Source organism: Mastigoproctus giganteus, chromosome 12 (genome assembly GCF_048544385.1).
Source record: "Mastigoproctus giganteus isolate SK-2022 chromosome 12, ASM4854438v1, whole genome shotgun sequence".
Taxonomy (NCBI): Eukaryota; Metazoa; Arthropoda; class Arachnida; order Uropygi; family Thelyphonidae; genus Mastigoproctus; species Mastigoproctus giganteus.
Window position 1 is genome coordinate 169253083 of NC_143586.1, and position 19932 is coordinate 169273014.

A 19932-nucleotide genomic window follows, 5' to 3' on the forward strand; every position below is an offset into this window, starting at 1 on the left:
ATTTACCATCCAAACTGGAGTCCGCCAAGGGGATGTAGCCTCCCCGTTGCTTTTCAACATCGTGGTCGACGCCATTATGAGGCAAGCATTCAGAAACAGACAGGGCATACAATATGACAAGGATCACTATATGACTGACCTGATGTTTGCTGATGATAGTGCTATCCTTGCCGGTAACGACGCTGAAGCCACGGACATCCTCTACGACATTGCCCGCATTGCCCGGCCATACGGTTTGAAGATCAATGCTGGTAAGACAAAGGCCCTGACAACAGATGGGTCGCAAGCCACCATCTATCTCGAAGGCGTCCAGATCGAGCAAGTGCAGGACTTTAAATACCTTGGGTCGCTGGTCCAGGAGAAGAAAGTTGCATCCACCATGGAAATCCACAGCAGAATTGGACAGGCGGCCACTGCGTTTGCCTCGCTCAAATGGTGTCTGTGGAAGAGGACCAACATTTCCACAAAGACTAAAATCCGACTCTTCCGGACTTTGATCCTGCCCATTCTTCTTTACGGATCGGAAACATGGATTTGTCTCAAGTTAGATTTGAATAAACTTGAGGTATTCCAAATGCGATGACTGCAGCAGATCTTGGGAATCTCTCTTCGCGACCGCATCACTAATGATACCATCCGCGCCAGATGCCAACAGCAACCAACCATTGCCGACCAAATTCAGAAGCGAAGGCTCAGATGGTTTGGCCACGTATGTAGAATGGGCACGAACAGAATACCATCCACACTCCTTGGGAGACAACGACCCACCCAATGGAGCATCCAACGGACCGCACCTAGGAAAACGTGGGCCAAGCAAGTGGAAGATGACTTGAAGAGCCGACGTCTCGACCTTAACCAGGCCAGGACTGAAGCCATGGATTGTAAGGTATGGAAGAACATCACAGAGCAAGTCCGAAACCCTGCGGCACCTACAGCAGCATACTGGTTGCGTGGCCAACTGCCTCCCCCAGCTGCCAGCTAAGGACCGAAGAAGAAGAAGAAGATATCATCTGATTTGTTAGTAATGAGGTCAGAAATATTCTCATCCCCCTAGTACTCTCTGTAACATGCTAGTACAAATAATAATAGTCATCTAGTTTATTTAAAAAAAATTTCCCCATAGTGAGTTTTCTTCCCACTTATAATAAGACATTCACACTTGCTTGCCCATTCCATCTGCATGTAATAACTCTTGTCATAATCTTCACAATCTTCTGGTCTGTAGGTAACTCCCACTCTTATTATACTTTTTGTTTCCAAATAATTCACATCACACAGATTCTATACTGGCAAACGTAACTTCAGAATTAGTAAAAGGTCTTTTCGCACTCGGGCTGCTTTTGATAAGAAGCATGATCGCTTTACCCCTTCTACTTCCCTATCTTTTCTAAATACGTTATACATACTGTAGTAGAACTTGTCATCACCAATTTCTGGGTGGCACTACATTTCTCTTAGCCCTATTATATCAGCATTAGTTGTCCTAACCACGAGTTCAAATTCAGCCATTTTATTGACAACACTCCTGACATTACTATAGACACAGTCAAGACTAAGTAATCTTCTAAGTTTACTACCCTGAAAAACCCCTTGAAGTTATTTAGGTTTCATCCCAAGCTTTATCTTCCCCCACATTTGAAATGCTACTACCCGCAGAACATCTTATCAAAATCAGCTGTTGTGGCAACAAACAAACAAGAATTCTTCAGTTGAGTGTAAGCATTACTTTGACTCATATTATCAGATAAATGCAGATCTAAATTACCTTCCCCCCACTAACTAGCAGTTTCTCTGAACTCTTAAGATATCCTCAACGATTCTGGAAAAAATCCTCACATCACCTTTTTCAAATGAATACCATCTGTACAAAATAGATTCTGTCTACTTACAATACAGGCCACACTGATAAAAATTTCCTCTTAGAACCTTGCAGATTCCATCAAGCCTTGAGTTAATCCACAAAGTTTTCAGCATGTAATCCCTCCTATTGTGTCTGAGCAGAATTGCAGACATATACACATTCTGACCTAACCCACAGAATTTTTTCAGTATCATTCTATATTTATCCAACAGATGGTCAAGTCATCGTTTAATATCATTAGTCCCCACAAAATAATAATGCTAGCTTTACCTTCCTTAAAACCTTACAATCTGATAGTAACATCATCAATTGTTGCTCCTGGCAAACAAACTCTGGTTCTGGACCACCTACCTTTATTTTACAAAAAATGTTACCCGTTTCCCTGAGAATTGAGTCTCCCAATTAAACTAGATCACCTTCGACCAGAGGTCTGCGCTTGACTATTCTTTTCTGGGACCCAAATCAAGGGCTCATCACTTAAAAGGTCACGAGATACTTGAGTCCCTGAAGGGCTCCAAGTTACATTTGTTTCAGTACAAGCACTTGTTTCTTCAGTGACTCAAATTCTTCTCATAATGCATCATTCTAATTTGAGATCAGTGTACTTCTTACACTGGTTTCAAAGAAAAGAATCATCAGTTGAGCTAGGTCTGTGGCATGTACTCTTAAGCCAGCCTTAGAATACATGCCACAGGCTATACAGACGACAAAGTTGCAACTCACACACCAAAAATGTCTGCAGGCACGCAGGCATTTCCATCTGAGTCCCGATGTCCTTGAACTTTGTATTGTGAGGTGCTATTGTAATCAATTTCCAAATGGAAGTGAAAGAGATATGAAAACTGTTGGTAAATAAATTGCGCACAACATATTTCTAGGAACAATGAAAGTGAGGTATATGGGATTGCAGAGCTATATTCAGATTTTCAAATGTTAGCATAAAATTTAAAAGAAACAAGCCAACTGCTTTATTCAAGCCAAAAGTGAGAAACACAAACAGATTTTTTTTTTGCAGCTGATAATTCTAGACATGCGGAACACATGCCTTGGTCTGTTTAGGATTGCTTTTGCTAGAAGTTTGTTCAGGAGGTCTTTTTCTTGAATTCAATTTATCTTCTTTCAAAAATTTTGAATCATAAACTATTTGAACATGTGTCAGAGCCATCTCTAGTGCTTGTTGGACTTTTCAATTTGGTAACCTGAAAAGTAAACGTATTGCCTTTTTCTATTTTCTACTCTTACCTCTTCTTTAAACAGACTAAACTCTTTAACCTCTTGTCAAAAATTGTCACTGTTCTACATGTCTACTTACACATTTAACCACAGATGGCCAACGTGCACATGCACGTTTCTTTTCTTTTATCATACAACATTCATTGGTTGAAATTGTTTAAATCTATCTTTCCTTTTTTAGCACTTCTTTCGAGATAGATGTAATTTTTCATAAAGCATTCATCTAATTCATCGAAAGAAGGCATGCAGCTCCCTTTCCAGAACACAAATTAATAAGATGACAAGGAAGCCTATTACTACCCAGTGATCAATCTCCTCTTTTTTTAATAGCCTTGCTTCCTCAGTTTTCAGGTCTATGATAAAAAGAGCATTATTCAACACTAATTGCCAGTTTTTTGAGGAATCCCACATATTTTCAGATTATTTAGGAGAAGGGGCTCAATGCTGTAATCTGTAGCATTGTCTGCAGCTTTCAATTTAACAATTCTTTTATTGTGAAAGGTTGGCCCAATTGAATATAGCTTGGAATCACTTTGATTAGCGCAATCCTTAATTTAACTAATAATTTGACAATAGTGAAATTATAGTATCCTTATAATACCATGATAAATCTGACTAAAAAATGAACAGCAAATGCTTAGAAAACGGTACTCACCTTGTATAAATCTGCAATAAAATTTTTTGGTAGATGGTGGTTAAATTTAGGTTGAAAGAGGCATTAAATAGAACTAAGGCGGGGAATGGGGTGAAAATATTTTAAACAGATTTTAAAATGAGCGCAAGGAAGTAGAAATGCAGATCTCCAATCCTTGGTTATCATAAAGAGGTTAAAAGACGTAAATGAAAAAAAGAGAGAAGACAAGTGGTGCCAATAGTCATTACGATAGACTTTCGTGAGTAAACCATCATCAGTTGGCAAATGGAAGAGAAGTGAGCGCGTGTTGTATTTAAAGTTAATCTAAACTCCCATGACGCTCTTTTTGACACGTGGGAACTTTAGCCGCGAGAGGTTCCAAGCCGGTGAAAGGTTGAAGGGAAGTTTAGCGTTAATAATGTTGAGATCAGAATGGTGTCGATACCATTCGATGGTGAGGGCTTCATATTGAAGAATTCTGTAGCTCGATCTAAGTTTAATAATAGTGATGGCAGAGTCAACAAGGGGGGGGGGGTTGTGGGTAGAGCATGGGCTGTTAACTCAGTGCAGGATTGACTTGTCTTGAAACTGTTGAAGTGGTAGTATGCGCGGGTATTGAAAGTTGTGGAGGAACCGAATTTGGTGGTTGTGCTGCCGATGTAACAGGTGTCGCAGTTCGGTTGCCATTTTATGAGATATATTAAGTTATTGAGATCATTGATGGGATATTTGTGTGTATCTTTGTAAGAATTAAATAGGGAACCTAGTTTATTGTAAGTGGAGAAGGTGAGGGAGATGTCGGTATCTTTGAATGCATGTCGGAATTGTGCTGCGAGTTCACTATGGTAAGGGAGAACTATGCGAGTATTTGTCTTGTGACTGTGTCTGGTGGGGTTATTAATACTGTTTTTTACGGTGGATATTGTGTGTTGGATGAGTTGAGGGGGATAGCTCCTGGCTATGAATTTATCAGTAAGGTATTGAAGTTCATTGTGTAGATCGTTTTGTGAAGAGGTGAATTTGATAGCGTTGTAGATTTAGTTGTGTAGGACGGCTTTTTTGGTACTAAGGGGATGAGGTGAAGTGAAATGTAGATATTTACCGGTGTGCGTATTTTTTCCGAAAATCTTGGTATCTCGCCACTACTGAAAACCAAATTTTACAACCTTTCCCCTCTGAAATTAAATTATACATCCGCTACGCCGATGATATCCTAATAATAGGCAACAGAACAACCATAGACAATCTTTTTTTAAAATTCAATACAATACATGACAGGCTAAACCTTACCCTCGAAATCGCAACGGACAACCAGATTAATTTTCTTAACCTCACTATTTATACAACAGACACAAATTTAAATACCAAGATTTTCAGAAAAAATACGCACACCGGTAAATATCTACATTTCACTTCACATCATCCCCATAGTACCAAAAAAGCCGTCGTACACAACCAAATCTACAACGCTATCAAATTCACCTCTTCACAAAACGATCTACACAATGAACTTCAATACCTTACTGATAAATTCATAGCCAGGAGCTATCCCCCTCAACTCATCCAACACACAATATCCACCATAAAAAACAGTATTAATAACCCCACCAGACACAGTCACAAGACAAATACTCACATAGTTCTCCCTTACCATAGTGAACTCGCAGCACAATTCCGACATGCATTCAAAGATACCGACATCTCCCTCACCTTCTCCACTTACAATAAACTAGGTTCCCTATTTAATTCTTACAAAGATACACACAAATATCCCATCAATGATCTCAATAACTTAATATATCTCATAAAATGGCAACCGAACTGCGACACCTGTTACATCGGCAGCACAATCACCAAATTCGGTTCCTCCACAACTTCCAATACCCGCGCATACTACCACTTCAACAGTTTCAAGACAAGTCAATCCTGCACTGAGTTAACAACCCATGCTCAAACTCACAACCACACCCCCCTTGTTGACTCTGCCATCACTATTATTAAACTTAGATCGAGCTATAGAATTCTTCAATATGAAGCCCTCACCATCGAATGGTATCGACACCATTCTGATCGCAACATTATTAACGCTAAACTTCCCTTCAACCTTTCACCGGCTTGGAACCTCTCGCGGCTAAAGTTCCCACGTGTCAAAAAGAGTATCATGGGAGTTTAGATTAACTTTAAATACAACACGCGCTCACTTCTCTTCCATTTGCCAACTGATGATGGTTTACTCACGAAAGTCTATCGTAATGACTATTGGCACCACCTGTCTTCTCTCTTTTTTTCATTTACGTCTTTTAACCTCTTTATGACAACCAAGGATTGGAGATCTGCATTTCTACTTCCTTGCGCTCATTTTAAAATCTGTTTAAAATATTTTCACCCCATTCCCCGCCTTAGTTCTATTTAATGCCTCTTTCAACCTAAATTTAACCACCATCTACCAAAAAATTTTATTGCAGATTTATACAAGGTGAGTACCGTTTTCTAAGCATTTGCTAATAATTTGATTTGTTAAATATTAATGCCATAGCAATAAAAAATGGCCCATTTTTCAGAGCCATCACTAACATGTCTGAAATGTAATGCACTGCATACATTAACTAACTTTTGTCGGTGGTGATCACTGACAAATATTTACTGAAATTTACAATTGCTCAGTACATACAATCAGCAAGGCAGTCCCACTTAACATAGGCATTTCGAAACCAAAGAAATTGTCACAGTCTGTGAAGTGATGCTGCAGCATCCCTCAGAATCTGGTGCTCATGTACTATGCACATATTGTTGTTGTTGTTGTTGTTGTTTTTTGGTTTTTAGGAGCATTAGCAACTAAGGCCATATTGCTCCGGTGCGGTGGTCATTCCCTGACCTTTCCGCATACTCTGTATTTGGTGGTGACGGGCTCGAACCCCGGTCTAATCAAGAAGCGTGTGCTACGCACTGCTGCTCCTTCCCACCTGGCTACGGAGGCGCCTATGCACATATTGTGGTCCTGGCTACCTGCACCTATCCTTATATAACTAACCCCCAGGGGCTCACATCTGGTGAGTATGGGCTTGACACACCCAGGGTCCTGCTGGATATCATCATTCTTCTCTTTCTTGGTGATTCCTTTCTGCTTCTCTCTCTCTCTCTCTCTCTCTCTCTCTCTCTCTCTCTCTCTCTCTCTCTCTCTCTCTCTCAGGGTAACTTGGGAATTTTTTTTTGGCTGGTGCAGCATAAGCCTCAAGCTTCCTTGCACCACATGGCTAATAATAATAATAAAAATAATAATAATGTCACATATTCAAGATATAACTATCTGTAAAGATTAAGACTTGTTTAAATCATGATTAGGATTAATAAAGGCAATTTACTAAACTATAAAAGAACTGTAAAATTATAGAGGTATGCCACAACCTTCTCACCTAATTTTGATCTTCTACACTACATTTTTTACATATAATTTTAATAATATTTAAGGGTTGTGTCTTAATGTCTTTATCCTTTGCAATCATTTTCAGAGTAGTGTAATTATTAAAGAATATATAAAAATTAAATTAAAAAATATATACAAATAAATGACAAATAACAATAACAAACTCAAAACCAGAAAAAAAATTCTATATAATTTTTTTAAATAATATTTCATTAAAAATTGGTTTCAAACCTGATCTGCTAATTCCTTTTCATATTCAGTATAGTCTTTTTTCTCTCTTGAGACAAAATGCTTTTCTTCTTTCTAAACATAAAATAATCTATTAAATTTTTTTGGCCACAACATATAGGATAAAATGCAACCTAAGATAAACATCATAAATTTGAGTTAAATATTAATATAAAGAATTTCATTAAATTGAGACACTTATTGCTACATGTTTGTGGTCAGCATAAGACAGTGTAAAGAGATTAGTGAGTGTACTCACTAAAACTCTATAAGCATGACCTTGCCTGCAAAATTCAAGTTGTTAAACTTGTTGTTTTGTTTATTTGTTATTTGGTTTTTAGGAGCATTAGCAACTAAGGCCATATTGCTCCAGGGATATGCGGTGGTCATTCCCTGACCTTTCCACATCCTCCATATTTGGTGGTCACGGGCTCGAACCCCGGTCTAATCAAGAAGCGTGTGCTATGCACTGCAGCTCCTGCCCACCTGGCTATGGAGGCGCCAGTTGTTAAACTAATAAAAAAAATGCAAGAAAAGATGCAATAAGGATTCACAGATGTTTCAATCCCACATGATTGCAACTTTCTGGAGTTCCTTGTAGGTGTTTGCTGGGAGACCTATTGCTGTTAGCTGTTATGTAGGGTCTTTGGCACGATAATCAGGATGGTTGTTACTTTTTGCATATGCCACATCTCTTTGATCTCCTGTCTTAGGTTCATATACATCCTGATTTTTTCCCCGTGGGTTTTCTGCAGGTTGCCAGTGTTGGGTACCGCTATGTCAATCAGACAAGTAGCCTTTTCCTTCTTGTCCACAAGGGTTATGTCCAGTCTGTTGTGCGGTATTGTCTTATCTGTTATTATGGCGTGGTCCCAGTACAGCTTGTGGGTTGGGGGTCTCTAGTACTGCCAAGGGTTGGTACATGTGGTACGGTACACTTTCTTTGATCATTATTATTATTGTTGTTGTTGTTATTCTTATTGTAATTTATTACTATTATTATCATACCAGTCTCCCAGCATGATGGAGATGCGTTTGATTCTGCCAAAGCAGGACTCAAACTAGGGGTTCATCAGGCTGGTAGTTCAGTGTCAAAACCAATGGGCCACCAACACCACCTGTAATATTATTATTATTAATAAATTATGAAGGGGTATCAAAAAGTTTGTACACTGACCTAGAAATAATAGTCCTAGAAAGTTGAAACTTCACAGGAATTTTAATCCTTTTCTATGTACTCTCCATGCATAGCAACACATTTCTTCCATCTATGGATCGGTTGTTTAATGCCTTGATCATAGAAGTCCACATTTTTGCCTGAAACCACGATTCCACTTCATTGATGACTTCCTGAGACCAATCAAAGTGGCATCCACGGCATCCATCCTCAGGGTTCGGTGATGAGCCTATCAGATAGCTGCCGAACTAAATAAGTATTTTGCATCTACATTCACACATGAGGAGTAATTCAAGGAGGAGAAGGCCAGATGTTCATCACATTCTAACAGGGAGTTAATGATTTTGTAATAACTGAGAGCAAGGTGGAGGAGAAACTGTTGAAGTTAAACATAAGAAAGGCACCTGGGGTATATGGGATCTATCCAGTTATATTAAAGGAGGTGGCAAATGAAGTAAGCAAATGCTTAGCCATAATTATGAAAACATCCTTTGACTCAGGGCAAATCCCCATGGACGGGAGATGTGCAAATGTATCTCCAATTCACAAAGGATGATCAAAGGGGTGACACAAGTAATTACAGACCTGTTAGTTTGACTTCTGTTCCAGGGAAAATAATGGAGTCACTGGTTAAAGAAGCATTGCCATATCATCTAGACAAAGCAGAAGTAATAATTCAGACACAGCATGGGCTTGTCAAGGGGAAGTCTTGTCTGACCAATTTGATTGGATACTATGATGTGGTCACAAAGGAACTGGATGCAAAAAATAATTCTGATATCATATACTTGGATTTGAGGAAAGCTTTTGATACTGTTGCACATGAAAGACTACTGTACAAATTGGAGTAATATGGCATTAAGAGCAAGTTGCAACAATGGATAAAAGATGGTTGAGTGGGAGAAGACAGAGTGGTAATCAGTGGATACTGCTCTATGTGGACTAAAAAAATGTTATTAGTAGTGTCCCTCAGGGTTCGGCGTTGGGCCCGTTGCTGTTTTGTATATTTATCAATAATATTGATGAAGGCATATCAGGCTTAATGTCCAAGTTTGCAGATGATACAAAGGTTGGTAGGGTTGTTAATAACAGTATGTTGTTGCTGCAACATAATCTGGAAAAGTTGGGTAGATGGGCTGACAAGTGGCAACTGAAGTTTAACATTTACAAATGCAAAGTACTGCATATGGGTAGCAGCAACCCCAGAGAAATGTACCAACTGGGTGGTGTTACACTCAGGGGATTGGAGAATGAAAGAGACTTGGGAGGTAATTGTGAAGTCAGATATGAAGTTTTATGAGCAGTGCAGATAGGCTGCCAGAGTAGGTAATGGGGGTCTTGTTAATGATATACAGGAATTTTGCAAGCTGTGATAAGGAGGTGATTATCCTCTTGTATAAGGCAATGGTCAGGCCACACCTTGAATACTACATACAAGTCTGGAAGCCTCATTTTTAAGAAGGATGTAGAGTTGCTAGAACGAGTACAGAGAAGGGCAACAAAACTGGTGAAGGGAACAAAGGGGTGCTCTTATGAAGAAAGGCTTAAGTTCTGTAAATTGCAGCTTCTGGAGACTAGGCACCTGCAAGGTAATCTGATTGAGGTGTATAAGGCCTTGTAGGGATTGAGTAGGCTCAATGCTGATGGGATTCTTCCTCTTGCTCAGATTACAAGCCTGAGGGGGCATAAATTCAAACTGAGGAAAGACAGTTATAGAAGACATGTGGAAGTTTGCCTTTAGCCAGCGGGTAGTTAATTGCTGGAACAGACTTCCATCTCTTGTTGTGGAAGTTGATAGCTTAAATAAATTGAAGGCACAACTAGACAAACATTTGGAATGAATGGATCAGTGAAATGGGAAGGTTTTTTTTTTTTTTTTTTTGGCTGATGCTGTATAATCTTGCTTTCTTGCACCATGTGCCTCTACTAATGCTAAGGCTTTGACATGTCTTTAGTCTCCAGATCATACTGATACACTCAACATTCATCATTTGTCACCAACTGATCAAAAAGGTTTTCAACATCCGCATTACACAAATCCAACAGTTGGCGAGAACACTGCATTCGACATTGCTTCTGCAAAAACATCAGCAATCTTGGAACCCATCGTGCAGAGACCTTAGACATGTGCAGATGGTCATGTCAAATGCTGTGGGCAGACCCATAACTATTCCCACTGCATTTGCAATGAAATTAATTGTCACCTGTCATCAACCTGTGAAATGATGTTGATGGCCTTCCTTCTCTTGGCTCATCAAAGACACTTTCACAACCACACTGGATCTCCCGTTTCCACTTTTTTACAGTGCCATAGGATGGACAATTCTGCCCAAACACACCTTTCATTTCTTCATCAATTTCCTGAGCATTCTTGCCCTACAAATGCAAGAACTTGATCACTGCTTGATACTCCACATTGTCAACATAGCGTCCTTCCTCAGATTCCGGACTCCACCTCTGGTGTACAATCACCTACGAGAATGAAATTTCACGTTAGATATTGAATATGCAGACAACTTATATTAAAAACAGCATCTTTCTACTGATGTTTCATCTAGGTCAGGGTACAAACTTTCTGATAACCCCTAGTAGTAGTAGTAGTAGTGGCAAATGATGCAAGGCAACAAGCTTGTATAGTGTAAAAAAAGAAAAAAAACACTACCCCACCTCATCTGTCCATCCATTCTAATAATATGTCAAATTCTTCCTCAAATTAATTCAAACTATCCCCTTCACAACACCAGATAGTAGTTTATTTCAAATATCAATTACTCTCTGGCTGAAAGCAAATTTTTTGCATATTTGTCCTGCAGCCATCCTTGTTCGATTTAAGTTTATGTTCCTTTATGTGTGTTGTCTGAGAGAGAGAGTTAGAAAACCAACATCATTAAGTTTACTCAATTCATTTAAAGCCTTGAACAGCTCAATAATGTCTGCTTTCAAGTGCCTCATTTCCAAGTAGTGCAATTTGCAAAAGCAAATTCTTGGTAAAAGTCCAAGAATATTTGTATTCGTGAGTAATCTGGTTTGCTCTTCTCTGCATTCATTCTGGGAGAAATCACACATCTTTCTTAAAATGAGGCTTCCAGTCCTCAAGATAAAATACTTCTTCAAGATGTGGCCTGCCTATTACTTTATACAATGTAATAATTACTTCATTGTCCTTGCTGACAAAGTTCATGAATATCAGTGACAGAATTCCATGAGCTCTTCTGGCAGACCAACTGGCAGCTTAGAGAACTTCAAGTTAAACTGAGTTATAGTTCAGACACAGCCTGAATTTGTTAAGGGGAAGTCTTGTCTGACCAATTTGATTGGATACTATGATATGGTCACAAAGGAACTGGATGCAAAAAATTATTTTAATATCATATACAGTACTTGGATTTTAGGAAAGCTTTTGATACTGTTGTACATGGAAGACTACTATACAAGTTGGAGCAGTACGGCATTAAGGGCAAGTTGCTACAATGGATAAAAGGATGATTGGGTGGGAGAAGACAGAGAGTGGACTAATGTTATTAGTGGAGTTCCCCAGGGATCCATGTTGGGCCCATTGTTGTTTTCTGTATTTATCAATGATATTGTTGAAGGTATATCAGGCTTAAAGTCCAAGTTTTCAAACGATACGAAGGTTGGTAGGGTTGTTAATAACAGTAAGCTACTGCAACAGGATGTAAAAAAGTTGGGCAGATGGGCTGAGAGGTGGCAACTGAAGTTTAACATTGACAAATGCAAAGTACTGCATATGGGTAACAGTAACCCCAGAGTAACATACCAACTGTATGGTACTACACTCAGGGTAGTAGAGAATGAAAAAGACCTGGGGGTAATTGTGCAGTCAGATATCAAGTTTTCTGAGCAGTGCAGACAGATGGCAAGAGTAACTCATGGGGTCTTGTCAATGATATCTAGGAATTTTGCTAGCAGGGATAGGGAAGTGTTTATCCCCTTGTATAAGGCAATGGTCAGGTCACACCTTGAGTACAGCATACAGGTCTAGAGGCCTCATTTTAGGAAAGATGTTGATCTACTAGAGTACAGAGAAGGGCTATGAGATTAGTGAGTAGAACAAAGGATTGCTGTTACAAAGATAAGCCTAACTTCTGAAAATTTCATCATCTGGAGTCTAGGCACCTGCGAGGTGATCTGATTGAGGTGTATAAGGCCTTGAATGGTTTGAGCAAGCTCAATGCTGATGGGAATCTCATGAGCATTCTTCCTCTTGCTCAGATTCTGCACCTGAAGGGGCATAAATTCAATTGTGATAAGACAGTTGTAGAATAAATTTGCCTTCAGTCAACGGGTGGTTGATTGCTGGAACAAACTTCCACCTGTCATTATGAGAGGTTGACAGTTTAAATAAATTCAAGGCTGAACTAGACATTCTCCAACATTTTGAGTGTGGTACGACTTAACTGGTATGGGATTACCGCTGTCCAAGTGTAGTACCTTGCATTTACCAATCTTAATCCTCAATTGCTACTTCTCAGCCCATTTGCCTAATTTATTTAGGCTTGCTGCTGTAGCATGCTTTAATCCCTGTTAATCCACTCTGTGAATCTTTTTTATCATGTGCAAACTTGAAAAATAAGATTTTATGCCTTCGTCAATATCATCAATAGCATAATCACAGCTCTCCTAATATGAGGGGTAATCATTTAATTTGGGGACTAGTGCAAGTTTTAACACATGAAATTTCCACAACTGCCACTAGAGGCCTCTTCCTAATCGCTACTTAGTAGACTGTGTGCAGATGACAGTACTCTTCGATCTAGCATTGTGTGGAGAGAGTTTTTTAGCCACATGTCACTGACATTTGTTTGGAATCAAGTATCATGTCAGACATACAGGTTGAACAGCGATATGCAATTCATTATTGTGTCAGATGGGACTAAAATGCATTGGAAACAGTTAAAGAGATGAGTGAAGTGTATGGTATTGAGTTTCTTGGTAGGATGGCCATATTTAAATGGTGCAAGTAATTCAGCGAAGGTGTAAGTTTGTTGCAGTTGATCCAAGACCTGGTCAGTCTTCCTCCTCAACAACTCTTGAGCAAATCACAAAAGCCCAGAAAATCGTGGATGAAGACAGGAGAAATACACTTTGTGAATTAGATGTTAGAATGTCCATTTCATATGGCAGTGATCACAATATTCTGAAAAATCACCAGAAAATGTTGCGAATCTGTGGATTCCACACAATTTGACTCCAGAACAAAAATAGCAAAGAATAAACTTGTACAAAGAAATGCTTGCTCGTTTTTAAACACAGGGTCAAAACTTCTTAAATCGAATAGTGACTTGTGATAAAAATTGTATTTTTCACTTTGATCCATAGACAAAACAAAACAAAACAACAGTTGAGTGAGTGGAAGCATTCTGATTCATCAACACCTAAGACATTTCGAGCTTCTCGTTCAGCTGGAAAAAAAAAAAAAAAAAAAAAATGGTCTTTGTTTTTTGATACAGCATGAAATCAAGATTCTTTGTAGTGACCTCTTCAAAAATAGCCATTATGAGGAGGATGTCTTCTGCCATGAGCTACAGATTAGTTGACCATGTCTGTGAATTTTCACATTTTTCACAGTCCATTTTAATGGAGTGATACTCTTCTTAATCTTTAAAATGCCAATATTCTTAAGTGCAGCCACAGAGTTGCCTAGTATAATGGCATTAGCAAAGCATGATGCTTCTTTGGAGTGCACTTCCATTATCTTTTGACAGCATTTACTATCCTTATTTTAAATCCTCTCAAATATCAGCAATGGTCATGTGATGAGGACAGAAATGCATTCAGCTACAGACAGTACCAATTTCCACATTCACATAGTTCTTGTTTTTGGAACTTTTTTTTTTTTTTCACTTTCCATTTCTTAATGCATTTGGTAATATCCATTCCAAATTTCACCATTTTACCATCAATATTTTCACTTGCAGCCAACTTTAAATATAACCACTATACAACAGAGTCAATACAATCATTGAATGATTACATAATTAATATTAAGTTTCCATAAGAAGATTTGCCCGTGAACATCCATTTATTGGTACAAACCGCAGAATTACTAACATTTACTAAATTTTATTAAATAATAATTAGAAAAACAAACCTCACCATATTTGGTAAAACGGGTGATGATTTAGCATATCCTTTAACAATAAATTCGGCAAGTTCTAAAGCTGCACTCATGTCCTAAAAGTAAATAAAAAACTAATGTCAAATGCAAAAGCTGTTTCTTGAAAAACTTTGGCAGAATATTAGCAGTTAGGGGGGTAAAAAAATCAACATTACCACATTACGAAAACCTCTTACTAATCAAATGATTAATTCCACAAAGCAAAGGTCATGCTTTCTGGCATGTACATCAAGCAATTTTCACCATTTTCATATACAATTTTCTTAAAGATTAATATACAGCATTTTCAAAAGGCAAGTACATTTACAGGAAAAACTTCAGGCATATGAGAGCTACACATAAGGCAACTCAGTGTCTGCAATTCTGCCCAGACACGATAGGAGGGAGTATATGATGAGAGAGCCTTGTCGATCAATTCGGCCCTGGAAAGATTGTACAAGGCTCAAGGGGTAGAATTTTTTTCAGCCTGGACTGTACTTGTTAACAGGAGAGATTGCTTCTACAGGAATGGGATACACTTAAATAGAAAGGGTGCAAGAATATTTGCTGATGCTATCGAGGCAGTGTTAGGTGGGTCGGAAAACTGCTAGCTTCGGGGGAGACAAAGACCAATAGATTGACAGTAGCCACTGGCAGAGGTGAAAGAGATTCTTGCACTGCTTCTATTAGAATGAGCAGAAGCCTGAAAAACAAGGTGCATGGTATTTCAGAGACTGCTGGGAGCCATTGCGGTACAAGTAAACACATGGGTTGTGTTAGGGTAGCTAAGAATAGAAACAGGTGCAGGTATACTTGCGTGTACACCAATGCTAGGAGTTTAGTAAATAAATTTGATCAATTTGAGGTATTGCTCAAAACATCAAAGGCCGATATTGTTGGGATATCAGAGACGTGGTGTCACACAGATATAAGGGATGCAGAACTGCAATTTGGGAAGTACAACGTCTACAGAAAGGATAGACAGGATAGGAAGGGGGGGAGGGGTTATGCTATTAGTTAAGAAACACACAAAAACCAAGGAAGTGAAGCCAGTCAACATCGCTGGACAGTGCAGTGTTGAGTCAGTTTGGTGTGACATAAGCATTGGGAGATCAAAATTGAGAGTAGGAGTGTGCTATAGGCCTAATGACTCTGATGAGTATAATAAGGAACTGTACAGGGAAATAGAGTGGGCCAGTAAATCAGAGAGTCTTATAATGGGAGATTTTAATTTCCCAGATATTGACTGGAATTTGGGGGCTGGTTACTCACACACTAGCAGGGCTTTTGTGGATTTATTGGATGATTGTTTTCTACATCAGCATGTTCGGGAGGCAACTAGAGGGAGTAATACTCTTGATTTGATTATCAGCAGTGATTCTTCATGCATTAAGAATCTGCAGAAAGATGAACCACTAGGTGGCAGTGATCACAGTGTGCTGAAGTGGGATTTACTCAAAGGGGTAACTACCATTAGGGGTAAAGGGAAGGGTTATTGCTTCCGTAAAGGCGACTACGATGGACTGAGACAGTATTTGGATTCTGTACAGTGGGACCAACTGATGATGTTACCAACAGCAAATTCAAAATGGGAAGCATTCAAAGAACTTATCTTGGAAGCTACTAGGCTAAACATACCAACTAAGAAATATTGTTCAAGGTTTAGGCCAAAATGGATGTCAGATGAACTAATGAGGCAAATTGCTGCTATGGATAAAGGGGTGGTTGAGGGGGAGAAGACAGAGAGTGGTAATCAATGGACACTGCTCATCATGGACTAATGTTATTAGTGGAGTCCCTTAGGGCTCAGTGTTGGGTCCATTATTGTTTTCTGTATTTATAAATGATATTGATGATGATATATCAAGCTTAATGTCCAAGTTTGCAGACGATACAAAGTTTGGCAGGGTTGTCAAGGCCACTACTGACACTATGCTGCTGCAACAGGATCTGGAAAGGTTAAGCAGATGGGCTGAGAGGTGGCAAATGAAGTTTAACATTGACAAATGTAAAGTACTACACATGGGAAACAGCAACCCCAGAGCAACGTATCAACTCTGTGGTACTGCACTGACAGTGGTAGAGAATGAAAGGGACTTGGGGGGTGGTTGTGCAGGCAGATATGAAGTTCTCTGAGCAGTGCAGACGGGATGCAAGAGTAGCTCATGGAGTATTGTCAATGATATACAGGAATTTTTCCAGCAGGGATAATGAGGTGATTATTCCATTGTATAAAGCAATGGTCAGGCCACACCTAGAGTACTGTATACAGGTCTGGAGGCCTCATTTCAAGAAGGATGTAGAGCTGCTGGAACGAGTACAGAGAAGGGCAACAAGATTAGTGAATGGAACAAAGGGATGCTCTTACGAAGAAAGGCTTAAGTTTTGCAAATTACAGTGTCTGGAGACTAGGCACCAGCGAGGTGATCTGATAGAGGTGTATAAAGCCTTGAATGGTTTAAGCATGCTCAATGCTGATGGGATTCTTCCTCTAGCTCAGAAAAATCACCTGAGAGGGTATAAATTCAAATTGAGGAAAGACAGATGTAGGATAGACGTGCGGAAATTTGCCTTTAGCCAGCAGGTGGTTGGTTGGTGGAACAGACTTCCATCCCTTGTGGTGGAGGTTGATAGCCTAAATAAGTTTAAGGCTCAGCTGGACAAGTATTTTGAACGAACAGAGGGGTGAAGTGAAAGTGGGTTTTTTTTATTTTTTTTTTGGCTGATGCTGCATAAGCTTGCTTTCTTGCATCAAATGCCTCTACTAATGCTAATGCTAATACTTCTAATAATTTATCCAAATCTTAGTCGAACTTATTCAAATGACCAATTCACAACACTAAGTTAAAGTTTATTTCAACAACTGATAATCCCATTATGCAAGCCAATATTTAGGCCACATCTTTAGCACTGCACATGCAGGTCTGGTGGCCTCATTTTAGGAAGGATGTGAATCAGGATTGGTGAGTAGGACATAAGGGCAATCTTACCAAGAAAGGCTTCAGTTCTGCAAATTTCAGTGTCTGGAGATTGTACTTGTTAACAGGAGAGACTGCTTCTACAGGGATGGGATACACTTAAATAGAAAGGGTGCAAGAATATTTGCTGATGCTATCGAGGCAGTGTTAGGTGGGTCGGAAAACTGCTAGCTTGGGGGGATACAAGGACTAATAGATTAACAGTAGCCACTGGCAGAGGTGAAAGTGATCTTTGCACTGCTTCTATTGGAATGAGCAGCAGCCTGGAAAACAAGAGGCAGGATAATTCAGAGATTGCTGGGAGTCACTACTGTACAAGTAAACACATGGGTTGTGTTAGGGGAGCTAAAAATAGGAACAGGTGCATGTATACTTGCGTGTACACCAATGCTAGGAGTTTGGTAAATAAATTTGATGAATTTGAGGTATTGCTCAAAACATCAAAGGCAGATATCGTTGGGATATCAGAGACATGGTTACACACAGATATAACGAATGCAGAACTGGAATTTGGGGAGTAAAACGTGTACAGAAAGGATTGACAGGATAGGAAAGGAGGAAGGGTTATGCTATTAGTTAAGAAACACAAAATCCAAGGAAGTGAAGCCAGTGGACATCGCTGGACAGTGCAGTGTCGAGTCAGTTTGGTGTGACATAAGCATTGTGAGATCAAAATTGAGATTAGGAGTGTGCTATAGGTCTAATGACTATGATGAGAATAATAAGAAACTGTACAGGGAAATAAGTGGGCCAGTAAATCAGAGAGTCTTATAATGGGGGATGTTAATTTCCCAGATACTGACTGGAATTTGTGGGTTCGTCACTCACACACTAGCAAGGCTTTTGTGCATTTATTGGATGATTGTTTTCAACATCAGCATATTCAGTAGGCAACTAGAGGGAGTATTACTCTTGATTTGATTATCAGTAGTGATTCTTCATGCATTAAGAATCTGCAGATAAAGGAACCACTTGGTGGCAGTGATCACAGTGTGCTGAAGTGGGATTTACTCAAAGTGGTAACGGGAAGGGTTTTTGCTTTTGTAATGGTGACTACGATGGTCTGAGACAGTATTTAAATTCTATACAGTGGGACCATCTGATGATGTTACCAACAGCAACAAAATGGGAAGCTTTCAAAGAACTTATCTTGGAAGCTACTAGGCTTTTACATACCAACTAAGAAAAACATAAACACATAAAGATGAACTAATGAGACATATGGCAGAGAATAAAAATGCATGGGATACATATAAATTAACATGTAACACAGAAGCCTATGATAGACATAAGTTGATCTGTAACGAAGTTACAAAGGAGGTTAGGGAGATCACGAGAAATCTTTGGAAAAGGATGCAAAGAAAAACAGCAGAGAGTTCTATTCTTATGCAAACTCTAGAAGGAAGGGTATGAATCAGATTGGTCCACTTGATATCGATGGTTCAACTGTTGATGATCCTGCCCAGGTAGCTAACAAACTAAATGAATATTTTGCATTGACATTCACACATGAGGAGATATTCAGCGAGGAGAATACCAGAGGTGTTTTCAACTCTGGCAGTAAGCTAGATAATCTTGTAATAACTGAGAGTAAAGTGGAGGAGAAATTGTTGAAGATAAACACAAGAAAGGCACCTGGGGTGGATGGGATCTATCCAGTTATATTAAAGGAGGCAGCAAAGGAAGTAAGCAAACCCTTAGCCATAATTATGAGAGCTTCCTTGGACTCAGGGGAGGTACCCATGGACTGGAGATGTGCAAATGTGACCCCAATTCACAAAGGAGGATCAAAGGCTGACACAAGTAATTATAGACCTGTGAGTTTAACTTCTGTTCCAGGAAAATTAATGGAGGCACTGGTTAAAGAAGCACTGCAGGATCATCTAGACAAGACTTCAATTATAGCTCAAACACAGCATGGGTTTGTTAAGGGAAAGTCTTGCCTGACCAATTTGATTGGATACTATTATGCAATGACAAAAGAACTGGATGAAGGGAATAACTTTGATATTATATATTTGGATCTTAGGAAGGCTTTTGATGCTGTTGCACATGGAAGACTGCTGCGCAAATTGGAGCAGTGTGGGATAGGAGGCAAATTGTTGCTATGGATAAAGGGGTGGTTGAGGAGGAGAAGACAGAGAGTGATAATCAATGGATGCTGCTCATCGTGGACAAATGTTATTAGTGGAGTCCCTGAGAGTTCAGTGTTGGGGCCATTATTGTTTTCTGTATTCATAAATGATATTGATGATGGTATATCAAGCTTAATGTCCACG

At 39.3% G+C, this 19932-nt stretch overlaps 1 protein-coding gene across 1 annotated transcript in view; it reads right to left on the reverse strand.

Moving 5' to 3' along the window:
• The window catches only part of LOC150077584 (uncharacterized), a 246973-nt gene that overhangs the window by 91370 nt on the left and 135671 nt on the right, over positions 1–19932 (reverse strand). Inside the window, exons 8-9 of the mRNA XM_090385952.1 lie at positions 14675–14752; positions 7384–7455 (exon numbers count right to left, since the gene is read on the reverse strand). Of these exons, the coding sequence (XP_090242078.1) occupies positions 7384–7455; positions 14675–14752 (150 nt within the window). The remainder of the gene's footprint in view (positions 1–7383; positions 7456–14674; positions 14753–19932) is intronic.